General features: G+C 40.7%; 1 protein-coding gene across 1 annotated transcript in view; it reads left to right on the top strand.

The window, feature by feature from the left end:
• Window positions 1–4,293: 4,293 nt before the first annotated feature.
• The window catches only part of PI15 (peptidase inhibitor 15), a 29,756-nt gene continuing 13,972 nt past the window's right edge, over window positions 4,294–20,077 (top strand). The window contains exons 1-2 of the mRNA XM_054193426.1: window positions 4,294–4,403; window positions 4,964–5,305. Coding sequence (XP_054049401.1) covers window positions 5,033–5,305 — 273 coding nt within the window. The 5' untranslated portion in view covers window positions 4,294–4,403; window positions 4,964–5,032. The remainder of the gene's footprint in view (window positions 4,404–4,963; window positions 5,306–20,077) is intronic.

Genomic DNA, 20,077 nt, shown 5'->3' with positions numbered 1-20,077 from the left:
ATATCTGTGAAGCAGACACCTCAAATGCCTGGACATAGAATCATCTAGGTCAGAAGGGGCCTTTAAGATCATAGAGTCCAACCAGTAACCTAACACTACCAAAACCACCACTAAAAGATGTCCCCAGGCACCACATCTACCCATCTTTTAAATACCGCCAGGGACAGTGATTCAATCACTTCCCTGGGCAGCCTGTTACAATGTTTGATAACCCTTTCTGTGAAGAAAATTTTTCTAATATCCATCCTAAACCTCCCCTGGTTCAACTTGCATCTTAAATGAAACTAGAAGTCTACGCCTGGGCTACATAAAATCTACCTTGGTGAGTTGAAGTCGTTTCTAGGCTCCACTGTTCCTCAGCTGCCATTATTTTTTCAGGAGCTTAGATAGCTCTTTGGACACCTATAGTTAGTTGTTACGATCTTAAACTGAAAACTACTGCTATAGTCCTGATTGGCTTGTGATTTGAGACTTCACTTATGACACTGCTGTAGCTGATGACATTTCCGTCGCCATACTGCCAGAAGGAAGTAGATAACGCCAAAGCATTCTTGAGTGAGGAATTTATGCTTCCTATTCTCACTTCACCTGTGCTAAAAATCCCTTCTTTAAAGGCCTCCTTTCTTTTTTTTCTTTTTTCTTTTTCCTTGAGATACAGTAGGAAACTTCTTTTCCACGATGACCCAGAGGTAAAGTAGATCTGTAGTCTAGGACTTGGCAGAGCTCAGGTCAAAGTACCGCTCTCCACATGATTCTTGAGTAACTATAGGCATGCTACTTAGCTTCTCAATGCTTCATTGTCTCTGTATGATGGATATCAGTCTGATGAATTATCAAAAATACAAGGCATAAACTTGAACGTATGAGACTTCTTGATCTTTACTGTGCCTGGAGATACGGAACAGGGAAAAACAGGCACTTTGGGTTTTAATTCTATGAATGAATTGTCTGGCATTAAATTTATAATATCAAAAGTATCTGGAATCCCAGGCAGGTATTTCTAAGGTAGTTAGGAAAAAAGAAAGTTATACTAAATGTTTCAAGTTTAATTGTGTAATGTTAGCAACCAGCATAACATTAATTTGGTGCAAAAACGCTCTTCTTAAATTATGACAGTTTGGCTTTTATACAGTCATAATTAATTTACTAAAATAAATGTCAGTCAAAATGATAAAGTTCATGCTACTTTGTTGAGTAATGGATGATTAGAAGATCAGAATTTTTATTTTTAATCCAAGGAATACACTGCAGAAGAACTAAGAGTGTTGTGAATCATCACTTTTATTGTGCAATGAAGACAAAGACGGTGCATTTAATAAACTTATATCCTACTTATATCCTGTTCTCTTTGTCCCATGCCTCTGTACAGCCTACCTCCCAGATAAAATATAGATTTTATGCTAATAAGTTGTATTGCCATTTCTGCTTTTTTCTTATGTGTGAACACTGTTTCTGTGAAAAAGTAGGCCTTTTCTAGTCAAACCTTAAAATATAGTCCATTTCCCAGGACAGAGAGAGTCTTTCAGAAGATAAACTGAGTTATTTTTCTTTCTTCATTTCTTCTACATTCTTTCTCCTTCTTGATTGTATAACTTTCTTCATTGGTAACATTTGCCGACATTAAGTACAAGAATTATTGCCTTTTTTTTTTTTCAGGCTGCTCAGTAACCGTGTTGTGGCTGCCCCGGCTGGCACATTCTGTTCTTAATTAGGTTTACAGATATTTTGACTCATTCCATGGTCTCACTAATGTCTCTCTCTGGCCTGTAATCGTCTTTTGTCACTGGTCTGATTGTTCTCTCTTTGTCAGAATTTTCTGAGTGGGCTGAAGAGTCAGGAAATAGTTCTTTTTGTGCATATTGCAGATGGTTCCATCCACTTTTCATTTTTCTCCTTACAAGCTTGCAGACATCTTTGATGCTTCTTTTCTTCGTTCTTCCTCATTTTATCCATTCTTCTTCTTGGCACGGACCTTCATGAGGACTTTAGTGTGGCTTCCTTAGTCTTGCTTGCTATTTTTCACTGCATGTCAGGTCATTGACTCATTTCTTTCAGAAGAAAACTGAATGCACACAGGCAGGTGATTGTGTAAAGTACCTTAATTGTCAAGCTTGAGAGTTACTATTGCTCTTTCACTATTTGCCACTGCTTTTTTTTTTGAGAACTTATCAGTGCAAGAGGCTGGGTCAAGGCACTCTCGTGCCGTAAGATCTTTCATGTTGACAATATACTTTTTGCTATTGTACATGTTAGTATTGCTCATAACCTTTTTTGATACAGTTAGATGAGTAGTTACACTGACTGCCTGTTAGACATGGAAACAAATAATTAGGCAATAACCACAAGCAATGGAAATAAAAGTAATCTCATAAACTGGCCTGTTCTTAGGCAAGTACTGCTCAGTTTTATAGCTGTGAATGTAATGGCTATTTTACAATAGCTGTAGAGCTCTACGTCATAACAGCCTCCAAGTACTGCCACAGGTTGAGTATGAGGAAATAATTACAGCAATCTAAAATGTGACTAACTAGTAAAATCTACCCTCTGAACTTCCTGAGATGTTAAGCTGGTGTCTTCCCTTTGATAACTTATTGCAGCCCAGATGAAATCAAAGGACCTGCGGCAATTCAAAGGAGCTGAGAATTCTTCCCGTTGTATTCAAACAATGGGAGGGCAGTTCTTGACATTAACATAAACAAATATGCGCTTCATTTCAGAAGAAAGAAAATTGGATTAAACGAATCATCCAACATCTAGTCCTGCAAAGGCAAATGATGTGTTAAAGTTTCATGTATAGTCACGTAAAGGAATACCTGCAGCTGCATTGTAAGCGGCAGTTTTGGACAGGCTGGATGTACGTATAGTAATATAACTAGTGATGATACTTTATACTTACTTAACACCTTTCAACACAAAGTACATTACCAAACACCAGTTATTTGAGCCTTACAACATGTCTGTAAAAGACTATTATACCATTGTAGAGATTGCACACAGAGATTAAATGGCTTGGGTTAGGCCACACAGCGAGTGAGTAGCAGAGCCAAAAGGAGAGCGTGAGTGTTGGCTGCCAGCCCCGTGCTCTAACTACTGGACTTCGCTTCCTTAATACTTAATTCCCATATTGCTTCTCTAATAGAGCTACTGAAACTTTTGAGCCCTCGATAAGTTTTGGTGTAACAACAAACCGTTTGTGTTTCTCTCTCCTCTGTCCTTTATGACGTCGCAAAACATTGCAATTCCATTTTTAAGCACCTCATTTTACGGGTTGCCCCAGGTCGCTTAGCCCTGGTGGGGGATCAGCCTGACATTGTGTTGCTCCCATCCCCTGTCCCCAGTACACAATTGCTGGCCGCGGCTGCTTCTCTCTGCGAGCTTTCGTCATGGCCTCAGTGCTGTGCCCTCAGCTCTGCTGTGTGAGTGGCTGGACCATTCTGTGCCTAAATAATTCCAGCTATATGCTAGTTAATGTGAAACAGATGTCTCCCAGGCACTGGCGAGAGCTTTCGGTCCTGCTGCTCCGGTAGTTTCTCACGGGCGGACGTTCAGGTAACTGCTACGGGTCAGCCACAACCTGCCCAGAGTTTTGTCCCGCGTCTGTCTGTGCCTCTGAGGGGGAGCGGGCGGGAGAGGAGGACGGAGGGGGAGCGGGCAGGCGGGGAGGAGCGGCGCCCCGAGCATCCGCCGTGCTCGGCGAGGGATGGAGCGGCGGCCGCCTCCCGCCTGCTTCCCCCGCGCTGCCAGCCACGGACACGGCGGGGCACCGGGGCCGCCTGCCCCGCGGGACGGGGTCGGGGGGGACGGCGTGGCAGAGGTTCCGTTTCCTGTGACTGGGGGCAACAGCGCTTTGCAAACTCTCTTCGTGCTGCTCCTTTGGGGGCTCCGAGAGCCGCGTGAAATAACGTCGGCCAAGCCAGCACGGTGCGCGTGAAATGAGGGGGGAAAAAAACCAAACAACAAACCCACAAAACAATCACGGAGGGAAAAAAAAAAAAAAAAAAAAAAAGGTAGGAAGTACCGAAAAAAAAAAAGAGAGTCTTGCATGTTGCCTCTTTGTACTATAGAAACTGGGGGTGTGACTGAATATCCAAACCACCTACAGTCCGGGGATGCCGCCCAATCGCTGCCTGTGTGCTCTGCAGAGCTCCTCCCCTCGCCTTTTGGCTAAGCAGAGACCTTTAGAGAAGCTGCCTGCTCTGGCTCATACAGGCTGCAACATATAAAAGCTGTTAGCAGCTCCTGTGGCCAGAAGCTTCAAAACCAGCAGAGTTTTGTTCTTTGGGGGTTTGTAATAAGAGACACTCCTTCACAAAGGTTCAGATCATCATATAGGAGAGTGCTATATATACTGGGAGAACAATAGACTGTATTCTTTTTTTTTTTTTTCTTGGTATTATCCAGAGGTAAGCCATTCAGCTCAATAAGTTTGCTTTGCATGCAGTTTTATCAATGCTCATCACATTTTTGCTGAAGTTAAGATTTGAATGCTATTTCTAAGACGTCCTGCTCTCATGCTTTATATGTTTTCTTTTGCCTACTAGTTTATCTGTGCCACATTGTGTCAAAACAATCCATGCATATAGGGTAGGCATAGCCTAGGATGTATTTTTCATTTTCAGTGAAAAACATTCTGTGAGGTTTCTTGCAGACTCCCCATTTAAGATTTATAGTGTGGTTTATGGACTGATCTGGTGTGATAGCACTGTTACTATTTCAGGAATACTACTGGATCTGATCATGTAATTCATGGTATAATGATGCTTCATTTGGTGTGTTTGTAGTAAGAACATATCACTTAATGATAATATGGTTATGGAAAATTGCTCAGTAACGTGTTCTGACTGGATTGTTTTTGTGATTGAGCTGAGAGACAGAATCATATTTCTGATGACAGGCTGCCAGTTCACTTTGTCTGGCTACCCAGATGTTCAGAATCACATCTTTGACATCTTCTCTTCTACAGATCTGTTTTCTACTGCCCTGACTTAAAGCAGAGTACCTCTGTGGCCTATCTCTCTCCTTTGGCCCCAAAATGACAGCAATCGCTGCAATCAGTTGTGCTTTCTTATTTTCCATTCTCTGTGAAACAAGTGCATTAGTGTTACCCAACTCCACTGACCTACTCCTGTCAGACAATAATTTCACTGACATTGAGACAGCTTTGGCAGCCCATCTGGACTCTGCAAAAATTCCCAAAGCCAGGCGGAAGCGCTACATTTCGCAAAATGACATGATTGCCATTCTTGATTACCATAATCAAGTCAGAGGCAAAGTCTTCCCACCTGCTTCCAACATGGAATATATGGTAAGTGAACTTTGTTTATTTGAGAGTAAAACGAACTGTAAGTCAGTGATTTCATTTTCTTAAACAAATTATGAGGGTTTAGTTAAGTAGACAAATGATTTTTAACTGTTACTGCTTACTAAAATGTTCTTTCCTTACATTTTTAAAGTAGCATTAACTTAATCAAGCAAAAGCTAAATCCTGAACTCTGAACCTTTTACTTGCGCTGTTGAATTTTCATTTCTGTGAATAGTCCTAATGAAGCTTCTGGGACCCAAGTAAATGAAGTTGTGAGCTAACTGCTTGTTGGCCTGAGGAATAGTATGTGATCACACGTCTTTAAAGTGCTGATCATTAGTAGTCCCATTGCTTTTGTGGAGTACACTGAAAGTCATCGTCCTGATGTACGCAAAAAGGTAGCCAATGACAATTTATAATTTCTTTCGTGCATAATACTTTTGGAGACAATACGGTAAAACTGTGTCGTCAAAGTAATTCATCTGGTCCGCTGTTTTTCTCACGCTCATGTGTTTTACTTACTGTATATTGTTTGTGTGCACCTAATACTTTTATTTTTCCATGAAATACAACGCTGCTTTTAAATGTTGCTCTAGTACATAGGATTTCAGTGTGCTCAAAGTGTTATGTTTGTGGCAGGCACCTTTTCCCCTTATTGGCAAATACTCATTATGTGAATTATCTGTTCCCTGCAGGTATGATAGAAGTTATTCATTCACTGTGATTTCATACTTGGCACTACTAGCTAAAGCAGCGTGTTTGCTATTCTGTGTTCCAACTTTGAATGCATGCATACTGTGGAGCTCTAATATTAAACATAGGTTGGCCAAACAAAGTTTTTTTTTACCTTCTAATTAAGGTATTCATACTGTTTTGAAAGCACAGACAAATTGTGTCAGCACCATAATATCTGCTTAAAGTCACAGAGTTTCTCATATGACAACAGACGGCTAACAGGTTTGAGAAACAGGACACCATCAGCTTGACATAAAAAGGGTAGAGCAGTAATAACAGCTCCTCCTTTTTAGCAGCTAATGACTAACAATTTGGACATCTTTCTATCACAGATGTTACCTAAATCTGGACTTGATCGTATAAGCTGCTTAGCAAATCCCAGCAGCACCTCAAAATGATGAATGCACTCAAAACATTGCAGGATGAAGACCTGTTGCCATACCGTAGGCTGAGTTTGAAGTTTGGTTAAGTGGAAAGGTCAGAGACAGAAAAAACAGAGAGGTCAGAAGTCAAGCTCAGTCATCATTTTCATTGCTGTGCTCTCCACTGACGTTTCCTTTGATTCTGCATAAATAAACTTTGTTGTAATGTCTGAGGGAATGGCAGCCTACCATGCCCTTCCTTGGCTTGTGTGTTTTAGAAATGTGCTCCTGCAGTTTGCTTAAGTGAAGCCAGCACCCCGTCATATTCCCATGAGTTTTTTAAGTGCAGTGTTCTTAGTCTGTTCCATAAAAAAGAACTTCAAAAGAGAAAGCAAGCTGCCTTGATGAAATCTGTTTTAACGTGCTCATATGCATAAACTGCCAAGATTTTACCCACATTGGTTGGGTATTCTGCTGCAGCTTTGCTCTGCAATGGTGCAGTGCAAGGTTTAATACAAAATCAAGACTCAAGCTGTGGTCTTTACAGCTTACATGCTATTCCTTTCCTTGCCCTTCTTCCTATTGCTTTTACCAGTACCATCCAGCCATAAGGGGTACCCGTGTTCCCGTCAGCATCAGCCCCATCAGTAGTCTCAATGGCAAGGTCTGAGGCTTTCTTTCACTCTTGGTTTCCTAGTGTGAAAGTACTTTGTGATTTCGTGCAGTGGAATTCAGAGCAGCACCTCAAGCTACATAGGTAATGATCCAAAGCGCAACTTGAACTTGGATTCCCAAATGGCAGCCAACCCCTTTGCCACCAATTCTCTGTCAGAATTTAGTCAGTCTGTGCGTGTCCCCATTACAGGGCAAAAAAACCCCAGTGAGCAACATCCCACATAGCTTGCTCTGCCATCTGCTTTGTAGCCATGGCAGCATCTATTTAACTTTTTACCTGTGTGGCTACAGAAAGGTTTTGGTAGGGAGATCTTAAAGGTGACATGGTGCTGTAAGCCATACTGAGACTGGGGACCCCTGTATCAGTAATGCCCATTTGAGTTTGTTTAGTCCATTCTTTGGTCTCTGTATAGTTCAGTGTATGGCACAGCATCTGTTGTGTCTTACGGGGACATAAGGTTGCTGCAGTTATATATAAAAGATGTTGTGTCACTCAATACTCATTTTCATAAATAAGACAACAAACACATTGTCATTACCAGCAGCCAACGTGCACTGTGCTTGAAAGAACCTTACAGCGCGTGTGTTCCTGTCCTGAATACTATGGAAAAGTGCAGTGGTGGTGATGAAAATGGCCTTTCCCATTTCCCCTAACAATGACTAAAGAGGATGTCACATGTTAGAGAGCTGGAATTACTTACAGATGCAGTAAATTGTGGAAGTCCCTTGTAAGTGTGTTGAAGTAGAGAAGGACTAAGCAGTTTGGAAGCACAAGAAAAAGATGTTTTCTCATCTTTTGTCTCCCCACAGTCATATTAAATTTTGTTTTGTTCTTTTTTCCTAATTCTGTTAGTGTCCTGTCCACAACAGTTAGGAGCTCTGTTCTTCTCGTGAGTTGCTGTATGACATTCTCACTTCTGTGCCGTTCCATTTGCTTTTTCTTCTCCACTGGTAAGAGCACGGGGTTTAGCTGTATGGGCTTGTTGTTATGATTCCAGTTCTCCACACTCAACCTTTTTTGGGCTTTTCACCTTGAAGCATTCTGTTCCTTCCCCTGGTGCACTCTACTTCTCACACGTTCAGTGCACTTATAGATACTTTGAACTCCTTGGACATTATTCTTTCTGCCCCTACTGTCTTGAAAGTTTGTGTGCTGTAGGACTTGGGATGAGAGGTCTCAAAGAATGGCTTTGAATGCACACACGTTAGGCAGGGGAGGTTCGGATGAGCACTGCCATAACAGAGCTGGGGGAGTGTTTTAATTCTCTTTGGGAGCAGCGGGTGTCAGTGCTGCTCCAGCCTGCTGTTATATGTGGTCCCTAGTGTAAGCAGGCAACTGGGGAGTCAAAAGCAATGATGGGAGCCATTGTTCTATTATCAGTACCTAGCAAAAGAAACAAGCGTCTCTTATACCAATGAGACCTTGAGTAATCTTTCTCTTGGGATATTAGCACCCTATGAGTCACACTTTATAGTAGTACTTCTTTTGGTTCTGGTTCTGGTATTGCTGATGCCTTCAATTGGAAGTTTTTCTGCAAGTACAAGACTAGATTCAGGGTGTATGTGAAGGAAAGTGAAAGAGAAAGGAAACAACTTTTCAGGCCTATAATGTAGAAGTAATGGCCTCTTTTTTTTAAATTTCGTTCTTCTTATGATATCCTTCATTCTTCTTCATAGAATTATAGAATGTGTTGGTTTGGAAGAGGCCTTTAAAGGCCATCTAGTCCAACCCCCCTGCAGTAAGCAGGGACATCTTTAACTAGATCAGGTTGCTCAGAGCCTCATCCAGCCTGGGCTTGAATGTCTCCAGGGATGGGGCCTCCACCACCTCTCTGGGCAACCTGTGCCAGTGCCTCACCAACTTCATTGTAAAGAACTTCTTCCTAATGCCTAATCTAAACCTGCCCTGCTCTATCCCTCGTCCTATCGCTACATGCCCTTGCAAACAGCCCCTCCCCAGCTTTCTTGTAGGCCTCCTTCAGGTACTGGGAGGCCTCTATAAGGTCTCTTCGTAGCCTTCTCTTCTCCAGGCTGAACAACCCCAACTCTCTCTTCATCCTAACTAAGACTATCATTCTCCAGTCTTTGCTTGTGCTCTAAAAGCTGGTGCCATACCTGCAGAAAGAAAGATGACACCATCCTTTTGGCCTGGCAAAGGGTGAAAATCATCCACTTAGCTTTGCATACTTTTTCTGGAGAAAGCAGAAAGGTTCCATAAAATTCATGATTCAGAAGAAGCGAGGTATAGAATCGCCTGCAGCTCCTTAGTGTGAAAGGTATGTAAATCTGCAGTTCCAGGGGAAGTCTGTGAACAAGCAAATCCCTTTCCCTGAATGCTAATTCTGTGCTGTAGAGGCCTATGTCTCCTTGCTAGAACATCTCACCTACTTGGTAGGCCAGTAAAGATTTGCAACACGTTGCCAGCTGAAATTTGGTTCTATAAAACATGTCATTTAGTATGCATTGGTACTATCTTTAGGATCCCAAAATGTTCTTAATGAAATACCTGTTTCTATGAAAATCAAATGTTATTTTTACCTTCCCTACAATCATCCCCACTTCAGGCCAGTTTCATAAAAGTCCATATGGTCTTTGTTGTAAGCCATGTCACTGTGCAGGCAAAAGCTGGTCGAGCAGGTGCTTCCATACAGGCATTCTCTTTTTACAGCTTTGCATGCACCGAGCGGAAGCAGAAACTCTGATAGAGCTGGGCATTAATGAGCATTGAACACTGCCCTCCATGGCATTCCCACAGGCAAAGTGAGAAAATCTGATCTCATTAAGAGTACTCTAAGGTGTAACTTGTTAAAGAGCCATATCAAAAGACAAAGTGTGAGTAGTTCACTGCTGGCTTTGCAAGGATGCGTTCTGAGCCCAGTACTGATCAACAGAGTCATTAGTAGGCTGACGGTAGCATGTCTGAAGTATAATAGGTGGGGCAGGACTGCACAGTCAAAAACACGAAGCTGAATGTTTGTGGAATGCTGTGTGAAGATTTTAAGCGCAGAAAAATGCTCTAGGTAAACTTGAGCCTGCTGATGTATAGAAGATGTTCTGATATAGTTTCAATTCCTTTTTGTTCAGTAATTGCGTAAATGCACTTTTATAGTTGGGAAAATCTGCCCCACATCGAACATGTCACCTTGTAGGACTCCAAATAGTAAAAGATTCCCAGACGAGCCTGAAATGAGTTAGTTTGCATACCCTGGAGTTATTTCACGGCAGCATAAAGATAGTTTCTCATGAGCGGGTGACAGAGGAGCTGGGAGGTAATGGAGAATCTGAGGCTATTCATTTCTAGTAAATCCACATGAAAGGCTGCGATAAAATGGACAAAGGAAATGAACTGTTGTTCTGAAAGAAATTAAATTGTTTTCCAAGAGAAGCTACTGTAGTCCTGTGAGGGAGTCCATGTGAGTCATGGGGGAAATTTGTTCACTCTGTGGCCCAGGAGTGACCCTCTTTCCTGAGGTGATGAATTTGGAGACTTTGCTTCCTGTCCACAAAGATCTGCAGACAACTTACAAAGTCAGGTCAGAGAAGGAAGTAAATAGCCCACTTGGTGGTCACAAATCTAAATAACTGCATTATTATTTCACTCCTAACTTTGAAAGTCTTGATAAAATTTTCTTTCTGTCAAAGTGATCTTAAAAATGCTCTGTGAATATGCAGTAAGTGATGGGTAAGACAAAATGAAAAAAAAAAGCCTACTTCAAGTTTTCCAAAGCCCTATTTAATACCTCAAACCTTTCCTATGGACATGGAAAAAGTGATTTAATTTGATTTTCTCTCCAATTCAAAAGCATTTCTGATAAATAAGCTTCTCAACTTGTTTACCTATTTTTTGCTGTTGTCAGTGTGATTTCTTACAAACCATTCTAAATCTTAGAGGACATTTTGTTCTTGAGTCGTTTGCCCTGGCTCATCTACACAGTCCTACTGAAATCATCCATGTCTGTGAATAAGGATTGCAGGGCTAGTTCCTTCAAGATTTATGTCTAATTAGTTGGATAGGATCTCTTAATTCATATAGTTTATCCCTTCCCTGTTGCAGGACTTCCTTCTGCATTAAATACATATGGTTTTCATCTTGTCTACTTCTGAACACATATAGTGATGCTGTCTCAGTCACATCTCTTGGCAAATATTTTACCTTAGGGATAGAAATGATTTCCAAATGTCTAACCTAAATATTTCCCTCTAAAAGTCAGATAATTAATCTTTATATGCACTTTTTAACTGCCCAATCGAATTTCTCTCCGTTTTTATTTCAAACATTACCCTTTACCTGTTTACTGACAGTGTTCTTGGCATTAATTAAAATGCATGCATGTATATAATGTTTCCTTAATTTCCATGTGCATGTCTTACAATACTTCTGCATATTGCAGCACATTACAGTTGCACTCCATTTACAGCTCTTTGGTTAAATAAGTGAACAGCACCCTGGAATGTCAAAGCAGATTAGGCCCATCATTTTAACTATGCGTGTTTAAAGACACAAGTGCCGTAACGCAATGGAGAATTTACTCTAGAAGCCTTACTGGCAGCTGTTGAATAGCCCTGTTCCTGTAAATCCTATATACACAGTGAAGGTTGAAATAAAGTAATCAGATGGTGAGTCAGGGTACAAAGATCTTAATCTGCTTTTCATCATGACAGACCATAAAGTAAATCCAAGTATCTAAGATGCCAGTCTTCTGGGAGTAGAGATAACAAGGAGTTCAGAGCTTCCCCAGTGTAGTCCACCTATCCCAGTTTGCCATGGCTTTTAGCTTGCTCTATGCTGGGAATTCACAAGTGAGGTGAGAACAAATAAGAAGGGATGTAATGGTGAAATGTGTTCGCTGGCTCCAGTTTCTCCCTCTTAGCACTTACGTTTCTGTTTAGCCATGCATCAGCATGTCGCCAAAATCCAGTACCAGGAGTGTCTGAAGAACATGGGCTAATGAATTCTGGAATATCAATCCTCTCGGAAAATTAGAAGAGAACAGAAAGAACTGATGTGGTTTCATGGTTACAGTTAGGGATGCCTGTCTGCGTGACAACTTTGAAAGGAAGCACTCATTTTGCAGCATACTCAGCCTTTCTCTGCGGTGAAGGTAAAGCATCGCAACTGTCAGTAAGCTGAAAGAAAGCAAGCATAGATGGAGTTTACTTTCTGCTAATTTTGGCACAATAGAGTTGCCTGGCTCTCTTTTGCCTCACAGGTGAGTTTATCCACTTAACTGTTTCCTACTGAACCACTGTCAATAATGCAGCACTATACTACTCGTTGGCTATCAGTGAGATGCAGGATGCTGCTCATTTTTCTAGCGGAGTTTCATCTCCAAAAGGCTAGGAACTCCCATTCACTCTCAGTAGCTAAACCGGTGCTCCCCTAAGGTCAAATCAAAGTGGATGGTAGCTACAAGAACTACAAAAGCCATCAGTTATGTTCAGAGTGAATGATAGAGGACCTTTCCTGGAAAGCACTCCTTGAAAAATCTGAAGAACTTCCCCCAAAACACTATTGTTGATAAATATTGTGATAAAAAATAACTGTGTTAAACTTGCTTTGGTATTAGAGCTCCTTTCCAATGTTTTATACATAAGAATTTTAAAACATCCATCTTGATAGTGTTTTAGATGAGAACATTTACATTTTTTAAATTTAGTATTAGTAGAAAGCCTTCTAGGAGTTTAAGCAAACAAAAAACAGCCTAGTAAAGTCTCAGATAGAAGAGCAGCCTGCCCAGAGCCCTCAGAATTAGACATTCCTTTATTATTAAATGTAGCACCTCTTGAACTTCTTGGCTAAAAACAGAGACAGGGCATTTTTCACAAGAGTCTTGATCCAAAGTACACAGTATTTTGTTTCATACATGAATGGAGATGATAGTAACCTTAAACCTCTCAACATTTTAATCCTCTTTCTGTACCTGAAAAGAAAAATCTGAAAAGAATTGTCTATTCAGGTCTGTGGAAATTTGTATCCTAAGGGCAGCAAAAGATGGAAACCCTAGGATAACCACTTGTTTGCTTTTTGTACACAGAATATTGTCTTCAGCACAGGCACCTCCACGTATGAATACATCTGCAGGTGCCATGGGATGGGGTTTGAGGTCTGTTTGAACTCATCTGAGAATGAACTGGTTTTACATCTCTATCTGTACTGTGATACCTGTTAAACCATGTTAAGAGAAAGAATCTTAAACTGAGCTTTCTTCTTCCGAGAATAAAGAACTATTGTTCTTATTTTTTATCCTGCAGAAAGAAGAAGCTGCTATGTGTTTTCTTTTGTGTCATGCTGCCATATCTTTCAGTTAGAGCTACTTAGAAAATAATAAGTATTTTCTCTGAAAACTTTTAAAGAAATTAAGAACATTTTTTTGTTTTAATAAAAAACTTCAGTGGTTAGTAACAAAAATAGTAAAAAATGGGGATTTTTTTTCATATAGAATAGAAACAAAACACCACAGAAGAAATACATTTTTCATTCACATTTTGTGGTTTTGAGCAAAGGCAATTTGCTCTGATCGTATTTAAAATGATAGAGGTCAGACACCTTCCTCCTCAGACTTATGACCAATTGTCAGGGTGACATGGAGCTAGACAAAGTTTGGTCCTTTTTGTTACCACTTCTGAGATAAGCTCTTGCCAATTGAAATATGCCTTGCAGTAGGTTAAGAAAGCACTGAATATTTTAAGATATGTAGCTCTGATATTTAACTTTTCCAAAAGCTAAACAAATAATAGCATATCAGGGAAGCTTATTGTTATTAAATCTGACAGCCTACCAACTTTCTTTGTTTCTTATTGTTTAAAAGCCTGGTGCCAAACATGAAAAGAAATGCGGACAACCTTTAGAAGAAACAAATTGACTATTAGCAGTGGTCAAGCTTCAAATGATAGGAGTTTGAATTTGGACCATATAGACACCCAGGAATATAAACTTCTGTATAAAATATAGACTTGAATTTTCATAAGAAAAGAATTTTTGGCAATGAGGTTTCTTGGACATCTGTCTGGTGATGCCCTGATTACTATAAGACAGACCTTCTAATACTGAGCCCTTCAGAAACGTGAATCAGATGTTTGGAGGTTTGGTTATATGAGGGCAAATTGACTATAAAACATTGCACAATTTTTCTTTGAGTTGCAGTGGAGTATTGGACAAGCAGCTTGATGTATTAACCCTCTATTTATTTGCAAAAGAATGAAGTACAGAACTGCGATTCCCATCAAGATTTTTTTTTCTCTACTGGGTAGACTTTGGCAATTTTCTGTGTAAACTTTCTAATTAGCACCTAATGCATTTAGGAAAAGACTTGCACGTGTGGTAGGCACCGATTACAGTATGCACAGTAAAATTTCTAACAGGTGGCAGCTGAAAGCAAAAAGTATTCATATTCTTAGAGAGAGAGAGAGAGAGAAAGCCTAGAGTCCAAATGATCTCAGAGCCCAAGTAAATATATACAGTTTGCCAAATCTGTCTATAAATTCCAATGAGCTCATATGTTTTCATCACACAGTATGTATTGAAAAAAGTGAGGGCAAAGAGACGAGGCTCTTTCAGTCACTCCACTGAAAAAGCGTGCAGGCAGAAGGGCTGGTGGGTTGTTTTATTAAGCTTTGTGCCAGATTTGGTGTAGTGGACGTGGTGGGGGGTCCTACAGAAAGTCTCTGAACCTGAAAATGCTACAGGTTTGACTGTACAAAAGAGAAGGGGAGAAGCTGTGCGAGGGTCCCCTGCATGCCCTGCACGATGGTGTGGGATTTGTGAGGAAGGGCCACCGCATGTGCAAGTGGTACAGCCGGCGCAAGGCTGCACGGCTGAATGACCCATGAGGACAAGACCTGCATGTTGCAGGGTAGCAGCCTGCATCTGCTAATCCGCTCTGGGACTTGCGCTAGCAGCTGTGGAGTGCAGCTGCACAGATGGGCTGGAGATGTCGGATTTCATCCCTCAGCTTCCCAACGTTTTTCTCACAGGAAGAAACGGCTTGAATCAAGGTTTTCTTCTTTCGCACTTGCTGACGTTTTGGAAGTAAGACCTTCTGATCTTCACCTGAGCAAACAAGCAGAAGCACAGGGCTAATGGAGAATAAAATCAGAAGCCTGAGGTAGAAATGTTAGGTTTTTGACTGATCTCTGCTAAAAGAAGGTCCTACTGGGCACCTTTCTGAAGTGCAGAGGAGCCACTGTGGATTCATTGGTGCCAAATAACAATCTGAAGACACGAATACGAGTCCACAGTAAACTTATATTAATGATGAATAAGATGCCAGGACTGACAAATTGCCACTTTCTATTATGGCAAAACGTGACAGTGTTGCCATGCAACTGTATTCAAATTGCATATCCCAACAGTTCATTTGCGATCTCATCATGTAAGTGCAGTTGTGGAAAGAAGCTGTTGAAGAGGAGAGTGATTAAAACACCTAGACAAAGACCTGTTAGCTCTGGATTTGTGCTCGAACCTGTACCTGATGCTTGTCACTCCGGCTGTGCCGTTGATGGCAGCCAGATGAGGGGCCAGTCACACCGCAACTGTCGTGGCATTATGGGCAAGTAGCCCTTGCTCGATGGGCATTCAAGGAATTCCCACAAGGAATAGTGAGTGACCAGGTTGTATATGTTTTGCTTAAAGTACTTGCTTTGCCACTGAGAAATATGCAGAATATTTTCTTTGCTGATAGGTCATATTAAAAACCCCCACAGTAAAGTACTGAGGGCTGCTGCTGGTATTTAATATTGAGATCAATGCCCTGCTGAGGTTCTCCTGTACTCTTGTGCAAGAGCTTCCTTGCTTCTGGCAATAAAACTGAGCCAGGAAAGATTAAGGATTATGATGGCAAAAGAAGAATGGAAGCACAGTTCTGTATTGCTTGAATGCTTTAAGATGATGGTGAGCAGATCCAGGTTAAAAACCCATCTTTATGGATTCCACAGTTATCCCATCTCTCCTAGCTACACAGTCTGTCGGATGGCAGTCTCAGGGAAGGAGTGCTCCTACTTCTCCCTTTTTTTTTCGTGTTTTCTTTGTGACAAGTTAAATGCTTCCAAACTTCTAAACATCCATCTTCCATCCATCCAAACATCCATCTTCCTTCCATCCAAACTTCCAAACATATCCACATAGAATGAGAAAGGTATTAATACAGTGTGTCACTGTGTATTTTGCTCACTTTGTATTTACATCACAAATTCTGGCTATCTGTTACCATTAATAACCATTTCAGAGCAATTGCAGAGAAGAGGAGAGTTCATTGCTTCCATACTGATGTATCTTTCTCATACAAAAAGGCACACATAAAGATAGAGCAATACTGAGTCAGGTGTTTCCTTTTGTCACTGGAAATCTGTATTCTGAACTTCAGCGATGGTATCTGATTAATCTGAAAAGAGATTAATTTTTACCTCTGAAAATCAGGAAAAAAAATAATTATAAAAGTTTCAGCTTTCTCATGGAAAAGCACCCTTGGCTAGATGGTCATCCCCATCTGAATAATACTCTTTCTCCACACATTGCATAATGAAGAACTAGGCTATGAAAGGGTAGGTTGATATTTTTTTCTCTCACTCCCCATATTTGCCAGGAATAATGTATCTTAACTTTCTCTTCTTCCAAATTCTGAACTTTAAGAACAACTTAAAAAGGGGTGCAATTCCAGATGACAGTATCAGCCATCCTTTCTCAGGCGTGGCAGCTTTAGGGGGGGCAACTAAAACGTTAGTTTTCAGTTTACCTTCTCAGCTCTAAAGATATGACTGGTTTAAGTATCTCTTTTACTTGGGAGGTATTCTACTGCTTGCATCAGTCCTTTTTTCTACCTGTAAGAAAGCTGAAATAAACATTTTATCTGCATGTACTTTATTTTTACTTTTGAAGTAGTGAGTTATCAGAAAAAGGTGGTGTAACATCACTCTTAAGGAAAGTAAATGGAGTAAAAGTGTTGACAGATCTTACTGATGACTTAGGAAGAAGCCAGTAATTGCTTTCTGTGGAAAAAAAAAAACAAATCACAGCATGTTTTGCAGATTTTATCAATCAGATCATAAATCTAAGGATAGGTATCAGCAACATGGAAGGTCAAAATTATGAATTGTCTTTATTTTTTTCTTTGACAATGTGTTGAAGAGATGTAATAGAAATGGGTGCCCATTTTGATATTTATAAAGCAGACAGATTATTTTTCCATTTTAAAATTATGAAATGTTGAAATTCTGATTATTTTTCAAATAATGAGGAGATATCCTCTTGCAGAAATGGGAAAAAAGTAATTAACATTTTCTGATATACCTAAAAGCAATTTAGGAATATAACATTTTTACACTTGCAGGAGTAGGGATTGTCTGTTTTTAAGAAAAGTATCAATCAAGGATCTGTGTGAAGTTCCAAGACATTCATCCTTTCTTTTCTTGACTTAGCTAGTGATACTTTGGATGATCTATAACATTCCAGAACTCTTTTGCACCACTCATAATATGAGAGAAAGCCTTGACAGAGTAAGGAAACCTTCTCTTTCCTCTCTTTTTACAAAATGTTTAAAATGTTCTCTCTAAAGCAATGAGAAACCTTGAGGCATATGACCAAGAAACTAAAGTAATAAATGGCCACTTTTATGATTGAGCTTTTCCTCCTATTTTAGCAAATTATGAAATTAGTGTTCATTAAATGCACCTATATCCTGTATTATGTTTCTAGCTCTTCCAGCTATGAAAATACTCTCAGAAAATGACCTGATGTAGCCTTTTCTCCAGGTGTTGGCATCCTTTGGATGGCCAAGCTGAGCACTAAGGGACACAGTCTGCTTCCTAGAGCCCTGTGGACTGCAAACTGACATCTTGCAAAGTCAGCTTAAAACCCAGTGTTTTAGTACTGGTTCCAGGCAGAAATGTTGTGGTGGCTGCATTTGAACTGTCTTACAGAGACAGGTTAATTTAAGGAAAAAATACAGTCATGTGATGAGCTTCACTGATATTCACTGACTTGGGGGAGTTGGTTGATGAGAAGCTCAACGTGACCAAGCAATGTGTGCTTGTGTCCCAGAAGGCCAACTGCATCCCGGGCTGCATCAAAAGAAGCGTGGCCAGCAGGTTGAGGGAGGTGATTCTGCCCCTCTACTCCGCTCTCATGAGACCCCACCTGGAGTACCACATCTATCTCTGAAGCCCCCAGCACAAGAAGGACATGGACCTGTTGGAGCAAGTCCAGAGGAAGGCCAAGAAGGGCTGGAGTGCCTATGCTATGAGGACAGGCTGAGAGAGTTGGGGTTGTTCAGCCTGGAGAAGAGAAGGCTCCAGGGAGACCTTATAGCAGCCTTCCAGTACTTAAAAGGGGCCTACAGGAAAGCTGGGGAGGGACTCTTTATCAGGGAATGTAGCAATAGGACAAGGGGTACGGTTTCAAACTGAAAGAGGGGAGATTTAGATTAGATATTAGGAAGGAATTATTTCCTGTGAGGGTGGTGAGACACTGGAACAGGTTGCCCAGAGAAGTTGTGGATGCCCCATCCCTGGAAGTGTTCAAGGCCAGGTTGGATGGGGCTTTGAGGGACCTGGTTTAGTGGGAGGTGTCCCTGCCCCTTGGCAAGAGGGTTGGAACTAGATGATCTTTAAGGTCCCTTCCAACCCAAACCATTCTATGATTCTGGGATTCTATGATATCCAGAGGTCCTGAATCAGACCTTACACAAGAAAAAGATTTAGTTTCCTAACCTTTATGTAATTACACAGTACAAATATTATGAAGCCAGACTAGAAGGACTCCAGCCTGTTGTGCAGTGAAACTGAGAGGTGCTCCATGAAAAGAGAAGGTCCTTAAGGAGGGTCTGACATTACTATGTCACCTAGTCATACTGAAGGCCTATAGTGAATATACGCCCCCCGCTTTAATAAAGATACAGGTCCCAAATGATATGGGTTCTTGATACCATCAAAATCCCAAGGCCTGATGTTTCATTAGCACCAATGATGGGCTGCAGACCCTGGGAACGCTGCTTTGAATACCTGCTCTGTTTTGGTCAGTGTAATTTAACCATGATTTCATATATTCATCATTCACAGATGTTCTCAGCAAAGTTTGCATGTTCAAGCTGTGCTAATAGATGTTGCAGTAGTGCACTTAAAACTAGGAATATGAAACTTTTTACTTTTCAAATAAAATTACCACAGGGTATATGTATCTGGGGTGGCAGTTTGTTTCCAGTGGTGTAGCAGTCCTTTAGAAAGTTTGCAGTAAGCACAAGTGATTTGAATTAAGAGAGCTCTGTGTAATTTGTTTTGCATACACTTGTTCAATGTTTTCTATTTACAGGTAAAGTAGCGGGGTTGCTGTCTGAAGTACCTTGTTGCTTTCAGCTTTTTCTCCTGTTCTGCAACAGGAGAAGACATGTGTTGAATAGGGTGTCAAGAGAAAGCTATTGGTATTAGGAGGAAATTCTGACTGTAATGAGAATGAGCAGAACAGCTGCGTTTCTGAGTTCAAATTATAGTCAAAAATGGGTTTGTACACCATTCCTCAAATTAAAGCATAGTTGTCACTGTAGGAAGGGAACGGCCAATTATTTTTCAACAAATATTGTGGACAGATCTTTGTAATATTGTAGTTGCTTCTCTTCTTTTTCTTCATCGTGATGTTTATTCAGCTTCACCATCTTTTTAATACCTAAGAGGATAGTTGTGACCAGGACCTCCTGTTCCAACAAAGTTGTTCCAACCAAGAATGAAACGGCAACTCCATCCCTTCTGCATACAAATTATCTAAGAACAACTGAGAGGCAGCTATAGAAACAGCTATAGAAAGGGAGGATACGAGGGAACTGTGACCCACAACATTAAAAGGCTTCCTTTGGGAAAGGAAGCTCGCTTTTTGGGCTTCAAAAAATTACATTCAACATTAAAGAGATTTGATTTTACACTCCGTTGCTTGTTATACATTATTAGAATAAAAGCATTTATTTTACTACTTGTTTACAGAGTGAAACAAACAAAACCCCTTGATCTTGGGTGAATGGGC

Source organism: Rissa tridactyla, chromosome 2 (genome assembly GCF_028500815.1).
Source record: "Rissa tridactyla isolate bRisTri1 chromosome 2, bRisTri1.patW.cur.20221130, whole genome shotgun sequence".
Lineage (NCBI taxonomy): Eukaryota > Metazoa > Chordata > Aves > Charadriiformes > Laridae > Rissa > Rissa tridactyla.
Note: the sequence above shows the minus strand (reverse complement) of the source record. Positions and strands in the feature narration are given on the sequence as shown.